Here is a 19,516-nt window from a genome sequence, read left to right on the forward strand (position 1 = left end):
GGCAGCAAATTTTCTGAAAATCAATGTTTTAAGCTATAGTGATGTATTTTGGTATTGCACAGTTGGATGGACAAAGTCAGCAGTTCTACTCCCAAGTTTATACTTCTGGGGATGGTGGAAATAAGATATTTTGGATGCAACAATGAGTTACTAGAACTCATTACTGGGGTATGTTAAGTGCTCCATCATAAGGAGTCCTTTGTATCCAGAAGCAGTAACAGTGCTGCAGCACAGTAACTGCTGCCTTGTAGCACTAACATGCAGCAGCTGAAGCACCGCTACTGTACTAGACTGAGAAATCACCAGATGCAACCTACAGCTTGAGTTACTCAGAAGGTCAGGTCGGGTCATAAGGGCTCCTGCTGCCTTTAAGTCTACTGCACTGGAGATAATGACACAGAGCTCTTTGCACCTGCAGTTATCAAAATATCTGAAGAAAGATGTTAATTAAGTGTGGCCGATAGAATAATCATTATCATCATCATACATATGCTTGGGATCTGATCTGTAAGCAGCCTTCTGTCGCACTCCAAGCACAGGCAATGGGGATTCCAAACCCCAGAGAACCTATAGACTGTAATACAACCCCTATCATAACTGATCAATTTTCTGTTCCTTCCCTAAAATTAAAGTTCCTCTTCCCCATTCAAATGAAACTATCACAAATGATTCCTAACAAGTTCCAAAGGAGTGGGAAGAATATCAATGCACAGTGTAAATTGCTCCTAACACACCACCAAAGTAAAAAATAATTTTTACTCAGCTCATCATTTTTGCAGAGACAGCTTTATTCTCCCTCAGCTAAGTAGCTAGACATCTGTTGAAGGCAAAACATAAAGATATGGCAATCAAAAGACAAATTTTAAAGTACAAAACCACAGTTTTTTAATTTCCTCCTTCTGACAGAAATTTGGAGTATGCTGCCAGTAAATGGTAGTTAGACATATGTTAGTGAAATGAAAAAGACCCTGAAAGCTTAATTTCAGAGAAAATGCTTTTTGAAAGAGAAATTCCCTGAATTCTGGCAGAAAGGCTATTCAAAGCCACACACATACCTGTTATATTTTTGCAAGTTATAATGTATTTAGCTTCCTTGAAAGTTCAACAGTATATGGGATGTTGACCTATTTTCCAGAAGATGGAAGAAACTTCTTAAATTTACACGTAAAAGCGCTGTTATAAATGACTGGTTTGGATTGCTGTCAAATTAGGAATGCTACACATCTTAGATTTTTTGTATTTACTCAAGTTTTAAGGAGATTTCAAAAATGAGCCATACCTGGCCTGGTAATGATATATTTAACAAAATAATTTTATATGATTTCCAAAACTCTAATTTGTAGAGCATTAAAATAATATCAAATTCACTTTAAAATGCCACAGACAAATGTCATCACAACATGTTAACTGAGAATGGAATCAGAGTAGTTTTGTGATCTAAAGAGATCAAAAACCACATAGAAACAAATGGAGAGAGAAAAATAAAGAAATTGATAATGTGCCTATACTCAAATATTGGGTTAGGGAGAGGGCTAACAAGAGGGGATACTGCATGTTCAGACATGCAAGAAAAACATCTTTACAAAAATAGTGCAATGCCATAACGGAGAACTTCCCACTGCAGAAAAATTCAGAAAATAAGTATGAGCAACAAGATTCTAATTACAGAGGAATAAAGAAAAGAAAACCATAACGCAGCTGAAGTTAACTAAAATCCAACTAATCAAAACTCCTGACTGCATGTGTAGTCCTTCTGCAGAATCATCATTTCACCTCATACTGCCTGTGATTAGTAAGTACCCTGCCTGGTTTATGTTTCCCGATTAAATTTAGCAACTAGCCAGTTAATTGTCAGAAGTTAGTGCATCAAGCATAGGATATGAGCTTGAAGTGCACCAATCTGAAAAGAAAAAAAAGACCTTTTCAGGCCAGTGAACCTTCTGAAGTCCTCTTTCACCACTGAGTTATACTGGACAAGACTGGAAGCCCACTGGCTTAGATCAGGCAAATACAGAATGTACCAAAACCTCATATGAGCATTAAAAACCTTTAAGAATTGTGCACTGTTTCCTTTGGACATGGCAAACCAAACATACAACCTATATCATATATGCTCATTAAACTGGAGTTCTGTTCTAGGTTCTGCTAATCACCTCATCACCTTTGGTAACTGATTATTTCTCCATCCATAAAACAGAGAACAACAGTAAACTCTGCACTGTGGGGTCTGCAGAGAAAAAGTGCCCTACGAGAGCTCAGCTCATCTTGCTTTATTAAAAAAAAACATTACCTCTCCTTACAAAATTTGTTTTATCTGTGTTCTTATACCTTCAAAGCTAAAACAAAGCTATCAGAATAACAGGAGAACATTATTACACAGTATTACTGTGGGGAAAAATGACATCTAGACAACAAAGAAATAGGCAACAGCAAAGCAACTGCAACTCCTATCTGACATCAATCATGAGCAAATCATTTTACAGTTGAAAAACCAACCATGAAAACCTGTAATTCATTTCTAGAACACTCTGAATTTCACTCCAGGTGTGCAAATTACCCCAGTATTGGACTAATGGAGTAGCACTTACGTGGAAGTGCATTGTCTCATCTTTATTCAGGATTCAAATCCCCACAGCAGGATAAAGCAGAAGAAGAGTTATGCTGCCGTGAAACAGGTGCAAAATGAGATTCATGCCCTTCATCTTTATCACTGCAATGACTGTCTCTAAGGTCTACAATAAACTGCATGAAGTCCACACAACATGACAGCAGCCCAAAGAGCATTAACGGCGGAATCAATTGACCCCCTAACTGTGATTAAAAGGCCAACTTTTAGGTGGGGCAGAGGGCTGGAGACTACCTAGGAGAGCTCTCAGAGCCACAGACAAAAACGTGGTGAGGAAAATAGGATGAAGAACTAGGGAGACTAGTGAGCTGTCAGCAATGGCTCAGTACAGGGTGCTTGGGCTGGAACCCAGGAGAAAGACAGGCTGAGTTACTCAGACATTTAAGAAGTCATGAACTAAGCTCCCTCTGAACAGTCAAGCTTAAGGCTCAGCTTTTGGTGTCAGGGGGTAAATTTCTTTGTGCTGGGGTAGCAGGAAAGAAGACAAAGGTCTTCTCTATCAGAGAAGGGGACACTGATCCAAAGGGATGCTGTAGACAGCAGATGTCTTTGACAAGAATCAACACAAAAGTACACTGAAATGAGTTTTGAAAAATATTGATTTAGTCTCACTCTCTTACCTGTAATAGGATTCACCACAAATAGATCTATAATATAGTTCACACACTAGTTTACCTTACCTCTGTATCATCAAAATTTCTGCTGCTATCAGACAAAACGTGTATTTACTGTGGTTTTACCCCTTTCAGTCAGACAGCAGCTAGAATTTCAGTTTAAGCATGGAAAGATCCTGTCTCAGCTGACAAGCCAGAGTTTTGCTCTTACAGACTTAAAGAGAAAGTGCCTATTATGAGAACATGTAATTTCTCAAATCAAGACCTCTGTTAGATCTCTTAGTAAATCAGGTTTGATTTTGATCTGCCTTGAACAGCTCTATGAAGAAGCAAGGGTAACAGAGTCACGTAAAATTTTAGCACTTGACAAATGTATCATATTAAGCTGGCAATGCTAGTTAGGAGCAGAGCAACATACAATCCAGCTTGCTTCTCTGTAGTTGACTGTGCTCTGAGGGAATGACAGGAACGAAAACTTGCTTTTGTCAGTCGGGAGATAAACCTTGGGGATATGAAAGAAGGGGTTTTGTTGAATGAAAAGGTGCCATTTTTACAAGCTCACGTTTCATAAATATGTGAGAGTTAAATGACTTTCTAGAGCTACACTCACAGAGAGCCTGTTATGCTCAATTCCTTTCACTCTAGCTCCTCTCAGCACTTTGTTGTAACCACCAAACCTGAGCCGGTAACAGTCATTACATTAAGGCCTGTGCCAGGTCAAGTTGGCCTTTCAGGTTATTACCCTAGACAAGTATTACCCTCAAATAAAGCTGGCAAAGAGAATAAAATGCAAAGTTATATAGCAGACCCAGCAGTACTCACAAGTAGGGGAAAGCAAAGAGGAAGGATAACAGGGACATAGTTATTAACATGCATTTCACAAACCAAATCAGTGTGAAAATCAAGTTTACATGGTTAAGAAGAATGATATTGGATGGAAGTAACTGGCATATCAAACTTCGGAGTGCTTGGAAAAATGGAAAGAAGGTCTGAAAGCTTATACTTAAAAGAATAAAACCAGCGATTACCTCTTGCATACCTAATTACTGTGAATGATCTACAGTTATGCTCCTTGCAGGATAAAAATGCTAGCAATGAAGGTAGCAGGAAGAATCTAATTTACATTGGAGCAGAACCACCCTGAACACTTGCTAACTTTGCCTCACATTTTTCATCTCTGATGAAAGAAGACCCTTTGAAATCACAAAAAGCAGGTCTCTGATCTTCACTGGAAAAGTTATTTACTCTGTAGGCTTCACAAAATAGCGGGTTTCAGAAAAGTATTCAGCCTTACAAGTGCTCAGTGGGACCAGATATCAAACTTTAAAGGGAAACCACCATTGCTAATTATCACTACATAGGTTTTCTCTACAACTTCCTCATCTCTCAGATGGTCTATTCTCAAGTAACCACATAGTCAATTTGAAAATCCCGAAACACAGGGACTACCCAGGCACCCTGATGAAAACCTGGGGTAAATTCATACCTGAATAGTATCTGATCCTCTCTTAAGAAAAAGCTGCAGAAAATAACATTCCCACTACTGCATCAGAAAACCAGGACATCAGTGATTTCACTTCTTTCACTGGGTCACGTGCCAAGGATCTCTGTATCACTTAAAAACTAAATGAAAAATAAAATCCAACAAAATCATGGATGACTCCACTTCTATATGGTAATGTTGACCATTGTGGCATACCATTGCATGTGCCATCCTCAGACAGACTCAGACAAGCATACAGAAAAGGTTGCCTTTGCCTTGCAAAAGTAACAGTCAGAGTAAGATCGGCTCATTGAGACAGACGGAGAATTAGAAAAGTGTGCAAAGATTCTGCAAGACTTACACATAGCCTGCTTGCAAGGACTCAGCGAAGCATCAAGAGAGGGATGATTCCCTGCTTACTGGCATGAGCAACATAAAGGATGTTGTCAGTTGGAATGGGGGCAAGGAGGAGCAGTGACAAAAAGCTCCATTTTACCTCATCTGAGTGGCTGTTTCAAATTTGCCTTGCCTTTTCACTCAGGGTCTGTCTTAAGGGGTATAAACAAATATTTTTCAGTCATACTAGATGAAGAAGATAAATTCACTATATGAAAACAAAGCCTAATAAAGGCCAAGAAATGGAAGAAGAAAAAAAAAAAGTCATTCTTCATTACTCAGGTAGAAGACACAAAAACAAATTTACAAGTCCCTAGCAGAACAAGAGAGTATTGTTGGCTAAATCCTGGCCATGCTGAAGTCAGCTGGAACATTGCTATTGACTTTGGTGTAACCAGGCTTCACTTGACCTATTTTGCAACATAGCTTGTTACTCATTTCCCCACCATGGTTCTTCTGGTGCTTAATAATCCAGCACCCGCATCTCCCTGCTTAGTGACTGCCTTGAAAACACGAATGCAACTGCTGTGCCAACCACAGCCACAGTCATGCTAGGATGAGGGGGTGCAAGCCCTGGGCATCACTTGGAAGACAGACTCTAAACTGGGGAATTGGAACCGCAAAAAGTCTGCCAAGACTGGAACCAGGAAATCAGTGCTGGCGAGCTTCAATGAGGTAGTCTCACTTTTCAAAGGCCTTACTTAATGACATAGGGTGGAGAAGAGCTCCTGTCTGCTATATTCATATACCGCCCAGAGTATCACAGGATTTCTCTAGGTCTCTTCCAATTTTTTGTCTGTGAATCAAAAGGAATAAGTGGTTTAGCATCTATATCTGTTTACTGTACAAGAAAAAGGGGTTTTGCAGTATTTCTTCCCCACGTACTCCTGATGCAGAAACCCTCATTTTAATTGTCTCCAGAGATTTCTAGGCATAGATTTAGCTGTGCAGTAACACCATACATTGAATTTGAATTACTGTAAAGTTCTTGAGGGAACTGTTATAAAGAGCATCATACTCACACCAAGGACTGTTTATCTTTGGCCTTCTCATTTCTTCTGGCACAATAGTGGATTACAGAATAGATCTGTGTAGCCTTTGCATTTATTGTCTCCTTTCACCTAAACTGTCTCCTTTTGAGCCTAGTCCCATCACTTAAATTTGCAGCATTGCTCCTGAATAACAAGCTACACTGAGCATATGCTAAGCCCTGATGTAAGGGAAGGGAACTGAGACAAGCCAGTGGATTTAGATTGAGGAAAAGGCTGCAGATGGTCTGGATGGAGGAACATCTATTAATGAATTAGCCTACAAATACGTTAGCCAGCCTAAAAACCAGACTACAGTACACATTCCCATTCTACATTCTTGTCATATTCACAACCTCGTTAAAAATCATCAACTGAGAGAAAGTGTTGCTTGGTATTATCTCATGCCCTGCAGGCAGGTCTAATTCAGCTTGGCTCTATACACTGAGAAATAAAGATGTACAATAGTAGTTCGACAAAATCTTCACTGTGCTCCCTGGAGAGGGGGCTCACCGCTGGCAACTGTCTGTCTGTCTGTCTCCAGCTACATAAAGTACTTTCAGTTTACTGAGGCAGAGAAATGGGCGTGATTAGCTGAAGCACACGGTTAGAGCTGTGATTGCAGCACACAGAGATCTTACCCCATAAAGGAGAAAGTATCTGAGCTCTGTTCCCTGTTTAGTCCTCAGTGCACATTTTCAGGGAGAAAAGATGAGCATGTATGTTGGGACACTAGGTCTGCCTCATTAGTAGCAACATCCAGTGATCTTCTGGCTACAGGAATAATCAGCAACACTAAATACAAGCCTGTTCAAGCAGAAAGTGCCATTAAACTCTGCCTTTCAGAGAATATGGCACTGATGCTTTGTACCGTCTTGAAAGGGAAAGTCTGAGGATACATTTCTGAGGGCATCACATGGTTAATTGTCACACATCTTCCTCACAGACTATCAAAAAACAAAAACATTCAGAGGTTTAGAAAAAATTATCTCATTGCAAGAGTTGTGGTTGTTTAGCCTAGAGAAAAAGACCATGGGGAGAATTGATAGAAGTCATATGTGGAAAAGATAAGAAAAAAAATATTCTTAAGTTACAGCCAAGGGGGAATTTTAAGTTAGACGTCAGGAAATACATCCTACATATAAGGACAGCAAAGGACTGGAATAGACTGCCTAGTGGGCTGTGGAATTTCCATTACTGGAAGCTGTAAAAAATTATTAGACCAATACCTGTTGGGTACAGCCCAGGTAGAACTGGCTGCCATAAGGCAGAGGCAAGACAGCAGTGACTGCTGAATATCCCTTCCGGACAGTGACTTTGCACAGGTTTCACTATGATACCATCAGAATTAACTGATGGTGCCTGTGTATTTTGGTGTACCCTGCCTAGTGAATCCCCATGTGAAGGTGCAAGACTTTTCCCCTAAAAGCCTGGCTTTGTAAAAATAAAATCATAAATAGTGCTGTACCTCTGGATTATGTGGTGTGACTGAATGCATTTCTTTGTGCAGCCTTCTGAGTGTGAAGGGAACTGTGTGAAAACAGGTGTTGATTTAGGTTTGGTATCGTTCAATTGAGGGGCTACAACTGAAGCCCTTGTTCTCTTATAACTGGTGGTTCTTGCCCAAGTACAGCAAGTAGAGGAGGGAGCTAACAAGCATACTCCAAATCACCACGTGGCTGCTAAGCATTCCCCAGCATACATTTGCAGCTAGCTGTGACACGTACTTAACTAGATCCAATAAAATCAGTGAGATGGTGCAGTAAAGGTGAGTGAGGAGGGATCTCTGAGGGAGCTGCCTGCCTGTGCACACCACCAAAGGTTGCAGTAGTATTAGTATCACCACTGTCACCTTCACCACACTGACTTCTTTACTTCAGTCACTGTAGGAAAGCCTCATTATCATGGGGCTTAATAGGTTGCAAACACTTTGGTCACACCCCGTAAAACCCTAAGTAAAGACATGTTACACACATGAGAAATTGGTCTATCAGCCTTACATAGTACATTTATCCCTATATGACTGAATGGCTCACTAGATACCCCCATCAGCACGACTGAGCAACACATTCACATTTCAGTGTAATACACCTGTGCTTAAATTGTTCTATGAATCCGAACCTTGTCTTAAAACAAAACCCTAAACCCACACCTTTCAAGCACAGGATGTGAGGAATTATGTTCTTCATTCACTCCCACTTAGCCATTCAGCTCTTGTGCTAGGAAGACTAGTTAGGGCAGCAGTAGTTGGGCAAGGGTGTCACGCTATTATTAAGATAGTTGACTTCCAAGAGCTGTTTCACATCAGGCTATTCAGATCACAACCTTTACTCCTTCACACTAAGATGGATAATTTACTCATAAATAAAACTTCGCTGTCCCCTTCCTGATAAAGGCATATTCTCTGGGCAAAAGGAAAAGCCAGCCCCTCACTGACCCCATGTATAATTTTTGTTCTTCACCTAACATGCAATTCCCGTGTCAGAGAATGAAAGTACCCAAATGCATCTGCATGACTGGGGAGTTCCTAGAAAACATTTCAGGTCTCACAGAGCTAATATTTGGAATGTAATTCAGGTAATTTCCTCCGGATCAAATGATCATCTAGAACCCAGTGTCCTTCATCTGAACCTTCTGAAATTGCAGACCATTAGTCCAGTACATTTTACACTGAGAAAAATAGAGCCATTGGAGACTGAGCTTCCATGAGGTAATATTAAGGTAGCTCTACTGCAGCCACCATGCACCTCAAACCTTCACCCTAACCCCACTCACAGGATTTTATAACTACTTTCAGCTTATAGATCAAGGGCTCACCTACAAAGCTGCAGAATCGTGCTGGCAATAATGTACACTACATGAAAATTACCAGTGAATGCCTGCAGCAGTCTTCCTGGGATCGATGGGCTGGACTAGAGCCAGCAAGCCTAAACCATGTTCTTGGGCTTAAGTATTCCTCCTTCAAATCACTGGCAAAGCCAGGTATGCATATATGCAAGTTGCTCTTCTCCACAACATACCTAGACTAGCATTGCCAACTGTCACCAGCCCATGGTTCGCACAAGTGTGTAAGAGTCTTTAAAAAATAAATTTGAAAAAAAATGACACCATCTCCGCACTGGAAAGAACTATTTCTTTCTGCATTTGGGATTCACAGTTATATTACACAAGTGCAAATTCACAAGGCTGTTAAATGTCATATCCTGACTCATTTCAGCTGGAAGAACACCAATGCTTTTGGTTATCTTCCCTTTCCCTGTCACTATAGACGACCCCTTTAGCCGCCACACACAAAGCAGTCACGTCAGATTGGTAATTACTGGCCAGTACACAATCTGCAGCACAGATTTAATTGTCAAATTTGTCCTTAAAGACTCTGAAAAAGCCTAAGCTCTGTTGGTCAATAAGGAAAAAAAGAGCCTGGATTCTTGATCTGAGCAACAGCAAGTTAAACAGTACTTCACCTGCACATCTAGCATCACGGGATTTATCTGGTGTATCCTGATGTAAGAAAACCACTACTGTGTTATCTTTCCCATGTCCAAAACGTCATTTGAAAGCCAATGCCTACCCCATGGAAGCCATTCAGATCATAAAAGTTGTTCCAGATGAGAACCACAGCCCTTCCCCTCCATGCCATATCAGGTTATAACGACTCTAAATCAACCATGCCTGGCTATGTAAGTCAATTCCTGAACTGTAATGCAGCAGATTTCTCATTAAATGTAAAGCTGGGCTCACACTCCCCCCTGAGCAAGAAGACATAAAGGATCTCTTGAAAGTCACTATATAATCCTCCTACAAGATCTGTAAGCATGTTATCCCTTCTTAATAGCTTCTGCAGTGGTGTAACCTTCCCTGACTTTCTTCATGCCTGCAGACTCTGCTAAGCCACGCTTCCACCTGTATTTAGGAATACCTGGGAGAAGAAGGGGGCTACATCTTTGCTGCAGGTGAAATACTTCCTGAACACAATCTGATATCCTGCCACACTCCAGTAAAATTCACATGAGCCATACCAAGAAGCCAAACAACTATATGAAAAATAGAAGTATGTAATATGTCATCAATTCCTACTCATTCTGCTGTCAGGTGTTAAATGCCAGGCACGCAATGGAACCAAACCTAAGCCTCAAACAAACCAGTACTGGCATTAAGCCTATTTTAGAAGTATCTCAACAAAAAAACTAACTACTGAATACAGCAAATTAATGTAATGCAATCAGATCACAGAATAATTCAAATATATAGTCACATATACAGTAAAAAGTCTATAAACTGAACAAGATTAATAATAAAATTAATAAAAAATAAGAAAGGCTAACATGTGGCCATGGACAGGAATAAAGGATAAAGCTTATTCAAGATTTAGACACTGAATTCCAAAGAATAAAGGTCTTGTTGCACCTGTAAGGTGGAAGTCCTGGTATATAAACGTGTTCACTGCCAGAAAAAAACCCTGCATGGAGAAAGAACCTCCTTTTAGCATCTTATCAGTTACATAAAGCTACAGTAAAACAAACAAAAATCTAATTATGTTGCCTTTGGGCAGACTAAAACTCACTCTTATTTCTATTTTTATACCCGCAGTCAGGCAGCTCATATGCCCTGTAGTTACTCGTAGCCATCAGAAGTTTGCTGTTCCTATAGTTTCTCATCTGTGACCATTTCCTTTAATTATTCTTCTGCTTACAACATTTCTTGCTTATAAAGCAGCAAGTCTATGTGCCCATAAAGCAGATAAACATTGACCAAAAAGCCCATAAAATTCCCAGGGCAGTAGTACAGCTTCTCTGGCCTGTCTTTTCCCACTCTACCCACTTCCTCTTTGGGTTCAGCTTTTTTGCTCTGTACTTTACAATCCCACAGCGTAACATCTGTAGTCATGACTTCTATGTACTGTCAAAAACGTTACTTGAGGTAGCAAGTTTCGGTTGTGCAGTTAATGAGCAGAAATGTGTACAAGCGTGCAGTGACATGAGATCCTCCCTAACTCTGTCAGGAGATATCCTTCCACAGTGTCCCCTCCCTCCCTGGAACAGCGTGCCACCACCACATCGCTCCATGCACAGGCTTACATTTTACCAGTCAGTAACTGTACGGCCCTGGTTACCCATAGAAATTAATAAATATGCTCTTTGAAGCGTTTTCCAAATACAGTATCACGCCAAGTTGCAACACCCTCATGGCCAAATCATCCTCTTGAAAATATCCCATGTTCCTTCTGTCTTAGGTGGCTCCACAACAATTCTACAGGGTTCTATACTTCTTTTAGTCTACTCAGGATCTGTAACAATGCAGAAGCTGAACCGCATTTGCTCTTCCACACCCTCCTATCCCCAAAATCCCAAACAGATGTGGGATTGATTTGTGGGGTTTTTTAAATGCCCAAGGGCATAAGGGTCTGTCTGGCAAAGGCACTGGTGTGTGCTTGCCTCAGCTCTTGTGTTACCTAAGGAAGAGAGTGATTGACGCTCAGTCACTTTAGATTTGAAATAGAAAGGCTGAGTTAGGGCAGCCATTCCTCTTTCTCTGCCTGCAGGCCAATCTGACACTTTCCAGCCAGATCTAGTCCTTCCCTTTCTCTCTGTTACATTTGGAAAGGTCAGCATCTATTTATGTATTTGCTCTGACTGAGATAAAGACAATTTGGCATGTGCATTATTATAGATAAACTTTAGAAAATCAGGCTCACCAAAGACAGCCTGGCTAAGCAGCTTGGCTGAAGACATTTTAGCAAACCCAGTGAGACCAAAGCACACATCCGATGATCAACAGAGACAGAAATCCACTCCTTGATCTGTTTTAACTCATTTCAACAAGAGCATGTTGCCCATCCTCTAGTTAATTACTTCAAACTATACACATTGCATCTCAGTCTTTTTAGCATAAATTTGATTTTCAGAATCAGGCACATTTGCATCTTGTCTATACGGAGTAGTCTCAGATGGACTATATGGCTTTTGCTTAACTGACCAGATAGAACAGATGATGACCTATTCCAGTTTTGCTAACAGGCTGCACAAAATGGTCCAATTCTTAATTAGTCAATATGGAATCAAAGTGAGGGTAAGGGTTTCACTTAACAAAATATTAAGCCATATTTTTAATCTCAATCACCCTGATGCCAATGGCTAGAGATTATCCAGGACTGAAGGGAAGTCTCATGCTCCAAATGAGCACAATTCATCAGGTCTCTACAGATAGTATTTCATATCCCAGTTTATGAAGGGCACTATACAATCTATGAAAGGCACTATACAATACAATTGCTTGAATAATTCAGAAGATCTCTTTTTAATTGCATTCCTAACATGCAGATGTCACTTCACAGTATAACTACCTCTTTGCCTTTTAGTACAATGTTTTCCATATTTGCAATAATGTTTATTACATTTTCATTTTGAATAAATATATCTAGCCCCAATCAAGAACATAGTTTGCATTACAGTATGCTTGAAGAGGAAAAAAAAAAAAAAAAGAAAAACAAAAGAGAGAAGAAAAAGGAAGAAAAGGGACAGCACCAAGAAATTACCCCAAATCCTAATTAAATACAACTCAGAAGTAGTCAGGGAGGTACTATTATATTTGCTTGCGTTAATTCTACTGTATAAAGAGTTGCTCGATAAATATTAGGTCTGCACACACTTCATGCCCCTACCCAAGACATCAAGGAAAAAAAAAAAAAAAAAAAAATCAGGACACACATGACAGCCAATATTTCAATGTATTTCTCCAAGCAGCTATTAATTACAGAGGTTTACTGAGAACAGAGTACTTCAGTAAGTTAGACTGGTAGCAAAAATTAACAGAGCGCTTCCAAAGTCAACACCACAGGCAATAATTTATGTCTCCTGGCAACACTGCAGTCCATCAAAATCCTAACCCCGCTCACTTCAGGTGGTTTCCGATTTTATACACAATTTTTTGATTACCTCGGTCTAAAATCAGTCCAAACAACACAGAGCATTTGCCCTAAAGCAAGTTAACATTGTCCTCTTAACTCCTTATACAGCTGTAGCTTCACATTCCATTCTGCGTCTGCCCAGCAGCTGCGCTCCCACCTAACCCTTCCCAGTACTCACTGCTTCTAGACCTCACCTTTTACTTGAATCAAACTGCCATTTTCTTCCTCAGGATGAATATGTTTTTCCCGTAATCCTTGCCTGCAGACTCTGTACCGAACTCCCTTTCCAAACCTGAAGTATTTCCTTGAAATAATTACAAATTATTCTACTAGCTCTGGGCCATAATTGTAAGCCCAGGGAATTTGCTTTGGCACAAGTACCAGCATCAGAGAAAGATGTGATAAAATCTCTGGCCAAATGAGGAATGTTGTGAGCAACCAAGGAAAATTAAATGAGCTCCCAGAAACTAACAAGTCCCCTTAATAAAAACCACAAATCACATAGCACAATCATAAAATCATTCACTGTAACCCAATACAACATTCACCCCGATAACCCAGAAAATGTCAGAGAATGTCTCCATCTTACACTTATAAGTAGAGTGATTAACTTTTTCCCTGCCTTTATATTAGGGACAAGAATTTAAACTCTAATTAATAATTTGAAAAATATCTCCAAATTTATTTGTGGCTTGAAGCTATTTCCTTTGGATTTCTCAAACACCATCTGTGATGACTATTCATGAAAAGGTCATTTCAAGTAGCCATTCTTGTAGCTGACAGCATTTTGCAGGTGAAACTTTAGAAGGGATTTGAGCAGCTGGGGAGTCATATTTTAGTAATTTGAAATGATTTACTGGTACCAAATGCGTCTAACTCCTTCAGGTGAAATACAATAAAACTAGAAAATTTTTCAATGAATTATTTATTTTGTCAAATTAAAAAGTTGAAGCTTAACATTTGAAATTTCTTTTGAAATGTATTCACTCCTCTACCCTCCAAAATAATACTCTAGATGCAGAGTGAAAAGTTCCATCTGATTTAACTATTTCTTTAACGTTTTGGGGGAAGGGGAATGGAGACCTCAGAAATTCACCTCAGTTTTTCCTTGCTATGAGCTTTTGCCAACAAATAACAAAAATCAATTATTTGCATAAACAGCTAAATACTAGGATGAGGGTTTTTTTCCCCCTCTAATAGTAAAGATAGTCTGAAATCTGCTTTTGAAACTCTGAGAAAGAAAAAGACAGGAACAAGTACAAAATTATTTCAGAAAATGTTTGAAACTGCAGCTTGTTTTATTCTCTAACTCAAAAGCAGATGAGTGTTAGTTCACACTTCTCTCACATGGTTTTGAGTTACATCCCAGCTTCTCTTGTGGTTACATCACGTTTACTCATCGCATCTAAAAATTACTGCAGGAATATATGGAAGCCTGGTTTCTTCCATGCTAGTCAGACAGTAAAGGGTAGAAAACACCACTCATGCCTTCTGTTGTGCCTCAATACAACGCAACAGGACCAGAGCTGCATGGCTAAACTTCCAGGCTGAAGAACAAGGAGGGTATATGTCTCTGTCCTGTTAGGGACAGGACTCCTGAACACCTTTACATTTCCTGTGTAATAGCTGGACCACAATAGAGAGGAAATACATTTATAAGTTACTCATGGTCTTTAGTGGCCAACCTGAGACATGGCAGCCTGGCTATTCAGGGGCTTATCTAACCATGCCACTGATCTCGACTGTAGTAGGGTCACCTGCATCTCTGAACTCTCAGTGCCCCGAGATACGTATCAAAATTACTGGCTAATACTGAAACTTCAAGTCTACATGAAAAGGTTTAGAGAAGTGGTAGGTACGCAGTAGGAATAACCTCTCATTGTTAATATTAAAGTACACCTACAGTTATATGCAGACTCAACACTTTTTGTCTCCTAAGAGTGGGAAATAATGCTGTAGATCACAGCAAGTAACACAACAAAGCTGCTGTCACAAAATGTCTGATTTTAATTGAAATGACACTCCACTATCCAACAGCTCCAGGCAGTGCCACCGTAGTACATGCTGGGAGATGAGATGTAGGTGGGGTGCCCACCCTCACTGCGCACTAGGCCCTCTTCTGCCATGTCCTGCCCTGTATCTTCTCCTGACCGTTAGGTATTGACAGTGAGCCACTAGCAGTTTCTCTCCAGGATGGGAAAGATGGTACAGTCTGTGTAGTATTTCATTTCTGTTTCAAAAAAATGTCATTCTAGAAATCAGGGGGAAAATGACAGAGAGAGAGAGAGAGAGAGAGAGAAAATAAGAGGAGCCACTTCCAGCAGCTGGAATTGTTGGTTCATGCAAAACTCTGCAACTTCAAAATTTGTTCTCATAAACTGACATGAAACACTGAATGACTATTTTCACATAAAAGCTTTTTTCTTTTACAAATTTCTCCCTTGGCCCATCAAAAACTTAAAAAAATAAAAGGAAGAAGAATATAATCAAGCAAAGGCTGAGGAAAAAAAAAGCTAGCAATGGAAATGATTAAAAAAACACTTGAAATATTACATTCAAAAAATGGTAAATAAAATGTCATAACACCACCAAAACCTTTTAACTTTTCACTTCAAACAAAAATTGAAAAAACTATTAACTGATACTAAATTTATATTTTGATGAAATAACATTTTTATTGGAAAAGGACTCCATCAGAAAATGTTGAACCAGCTGCAAGAACTTTATCTACAGACTATTCAGAAGAAAAAACACTCTATTTTGTATTATTCACATTGAAAAATAAGTGACATTTTACATATTAAATTCTTGCATTCTTACATTATTTCTGTATGTCTCCACTGATGCATAGCCAGCTTACTCTATGCCATAAAATATAGCAAGTTTCCTATTTAGTTATAAGTTGATAACTGGTTCAGGACTGAAAAATCTTCTGCAAGAACACAATGGCTTAATCCCAGCAGACTGATGTGGATGGAGCCTTTTTTATTTATTCTGGAAAAAATATTTTTTCGATTATATCAACATAGCTGTGACCCTTTACATTCCTGTTACATCCCCTGAGCATTTCAGAGTATTACCCATATTTTATGAGTGGTTTTAAGCTTCTGGCTACTTTTGAAAGGAATATTCATCTTCACAAAAATCACTTGTCAGTTGCTAGCAAGCTAATAGACACCATTCTTCAAAGTAGAAGCCTGAAAAATTTAGGCGAGTATTTTGCTTGAAACAAAGAGAGAGGTGGAAAAATACTTCCTTCAAAAATTTACTGAAAATAAATTTTCCTAAGCTTTTAAGCCTAGCAGGATTTCATCTGATAAAGGTCTACAGAATTCCTCTGGGCAAAATACAAAGGAATAATACATCAAGTTAGAAGCAGTGGTACTTGCAAGAAAAGACTAAGTGTAGCGAGTAGCACTTGTCGGAAATAAACTGCCTGCCAATTCATTAAAGGAACAGCATTTCTGGCACTGGTCCTAGAGCTGCATTCTAGCATTGTTATAGGGTTGGAGTATCATAAAAATCCACTTTTTCCACCACCACCCCTGCAAGAGCATCTAGACATGCCCTTTGTAGCCTACTTGGCAAGTGTAAGGGACACTGAAGTCCCAACTCCATAGCTCATGTTGTCCCTCAGCAGCGTGTCTCTCCAGAGCTTCCCAGATCCTTGTTCTCAATCCAGCCAACTGAGAAACTTTGAGGATAGGGCTTGAAAGCCTGGGAAACACTGGAGTTTCCAAGACCATGATTCCACTCTAACCAGCATCAACCTCTCTGAAAGACTCCACCCAGTACTCTGCTCTTTTCTGTGAGAGGAGGTAGGACACCACTGTGGCCAGGCAGAGTGCTAGGTTTTAATCCAAAGGAAATCAAATCTGAAATCCCAAATATATCACAAAATAGTGACCTCCCTGTGCCAGCCGAGGTGGGGCTTTTCTGAAACGTTGGAAGGGATGTACACATTTTGAGCAGTTACTGCCAGTTTCTTTGTGTGGTACGAAGTTCACTGCTCTGCCAAGGATTTCAGTTTTGTCCAATAAATGGTGCAATATTGTAGCAATAAATCATACTAATCATCATAAAAAAGATTTACAACTGCCACTCTGCGACACACCATAAACTTTCTACCAGCCTCAAAGGCAGGGAGAAAAATTTCACACCAGCCAGGTGGCCCCTTTCCAGCTGTACTGCAGGAAAAAACACTCGCCATGCACGTTTTAGCATCTACTTGTTTGTGGAGCTTGCAGGGACACAGCAGCTGTGGAGCAGCTTGAGGGAGGCAGAGGTCCATCAACCGGTTCATTGCAACAGGTACAGCAGACTGGCAGCCTACACAAGACACAGCTGTAACACCACTCCTCTGGACAATGTCTTAACACAGAAAGTGGCTGTTCCCACCTTCTCTGCACTTTCCCCTCACTCTTTCTCCAGTAAAAGAAATTCATTTGAAGTCACAACTCTGTTGTTGAGATCTGGAAACTACTTTTTTTAAAAAAAACAAACAAACAAACAAACAACTTTTTGATGTTTTATTTTCAGGATGAGTTTAACAAGTAAGAACTCTGCTACATGTTTAACTGAAACAGCAACAAATATAAAGCCTGGTGTGAATGACTCAACACTGACTGTGAGGCTTAATAAATATCTATGCTTTAATTTGAGAAATTAAAGTATTAAATCAATTAATATGTCCAGATGCTTGGCTTTCTTTAAATATGTACCCACATAAAACATCTCTTCTTCCACATAAAAAATTCAGTATAATAAACTGATTATTTAACATCAGACCATATGTTAATTAAAAATACAAGAAGCCTAGATCAGTATTACAAATTCCCAGCGCTTGAAAACCCTGCACTTAACCTAAAACACCTTTGCTGAACAACAACAAACCACTTCTAATATTCAAAACACAGCAAGAATTAACAAAGTCAAGTTGTGGCTTCCGTTAATTGGGCTCATGTTGTTTGCCATCAATAAACTTCATTAACTTGGAAATAACTTGGACACCTTCACACAAAGCACTGTCACATCTTAGCTAAACAGAGCTGACCTGAAGCTCTAGCTGAGGGATCGTGCTCCCAGTGAGCATGACCGCTGACTGAAATGCGGAAATCACCTTCTTAAAATAGCCAGAACTTAGTATTTTAAAAATTAAGATGGGTGGCCCAATCTCATCCCTTGTGTACATCCACACACCTGAGAAGTGGCCAGGGAAATATTAACATGCATGCAAACATTTTATAATTTTCAGAACATAGAAGTAAAAAAGGCAGCGGAGACTGTTTCGTATTGAGAAATTAAGATACAATTTCTTGACGAATTAGCATTTAGCCTATTTATAATAATTTGTACCATGTTACCATTCGGTATATTAATACTTAAAGTGAAGAGGAAAAAAAAGGTTACTAACCTGTGGGAAGAGAGAGTAAGTTGCATTGTCAATAGTGACGGAATATAAAAATTCCCCATCAAACCAGAGATTCTTTCCCATCGGGGAGTTCAGCTTTGTCATAGCAAAGAGCTGCCCAGGGTCACAGCATTCTTCCAGCAGTTTCCTAGTGAAGGCAACCAAAAGAGAAAGAGCCATATTAATTAGAGCCTTGGCATGCCTTCTCTAACGACCACCCCTCCACACCTGAAATCCTGCCACTCTCAGATGCTCCAAAGCCAGCCATTCATCTTCCCAGCCAGCAGATGAACCACAGGTGACTCTTTTTTTACTTATAGAAGGGCCAGAAAACCTCATTTCATTTCAGAAAATCTTAGAAATAGACAGTAAAAAATTTAAACCTCTGTCCGCTTTTAAGTGGCATGGAAATAGAACCAAGATTCGGCAAAAGAAACTCCATCCTTTACAACCCATTCTAATAAATAAAAAACTGGCCTCTAACACATACAGAAATCAGAAAAGCTCCTCTGAATACTAAATCTGAGGTATATGAAAATTCAGTACCAAACCTTATTTGTGAAGAGCAAGCCTCCTAAAACCCCACAGTTATGTAACAAGTATGGAAGAATTTGGCATCTCTCTCCAGTTACTAAATATCCCAGTGCCACATTCACAGAAGTATTAGAGCCCGCCTTCTAACTGAAGTCCAACTTGAGTCATTCCGGTATGATTATATATACATAGCAGATATTATACTTCTTGTTTCCTCGCTGAAACTGCATATCCTCTTACATATTCATTTCCCCAGAATACTTATTACTCAGCTGAGGTAGAAATTGGAGAGCTGATGAGGTGGCTGGAGGTTGTATTGAACAAAAATTCTGGATCACAGCAAACTCAGCAATTAATATCCTAAAATACAGAATGATGAAAAATTCCATCCTATCTTTCCAAAGCCTACATGGGAGTAGGTCTCTATAGGAAGGGTGACACTTATACTAGTTTTTATATGTAATAGATGTATGTAAAATATACATTGCAGAATTATGCCATTACAGTAATTAATATAT

At 39.5% G+C, this 19,516-nt stretch overlaps 1 protein-coding gene across 3 annotated transcripts in view; it reads right to left on the reverse strand.

The window, feature by feature from the left end:
• Positions 1 to 19,516, reverse strand: part of ST8SIA1 (ST8 alpha-N-acetyl-neuraminide alpha-2,8-sialyltransferase 1) — a 146,865-nt gene that overhangs the window by 94,627 nt on the left and 32,722 nt on the right. For all 3 annotated transcript variants that reach the window (XR_012629282.1, XM_074871402.1, XM_074871401.1), the window contains exon 2: positions 18,468 to 18,612. Coding sequence is in view for 2 of the 3 variants with exons in the window: in XM_074871402.1 (XP_074727503.1) it covers positions 18,468 to 18,612 (145 nt within the window). In the remaining variant the exon portion in view is untranslated. The remainder of the gene's footprint in view (positions 1 to 18,467; positions 18,613 to 19,516) is intronic.

The sequence above is a fragment of the Strix uralensis genome, chromosome 5, assembly GCF_047716275.1.
Source record: "Strix uralensis isolate ZFMK-TIS-50842 chromosome 5, bStrUra1, whole genome shotgun sequence".
Classification (NCBI taxonomy): domain Eukaryota; kingdom Metazoa; phylum Chordata; class Aves; order Strigiformes; family Strigidae; genus Strix; species Strix uralensis.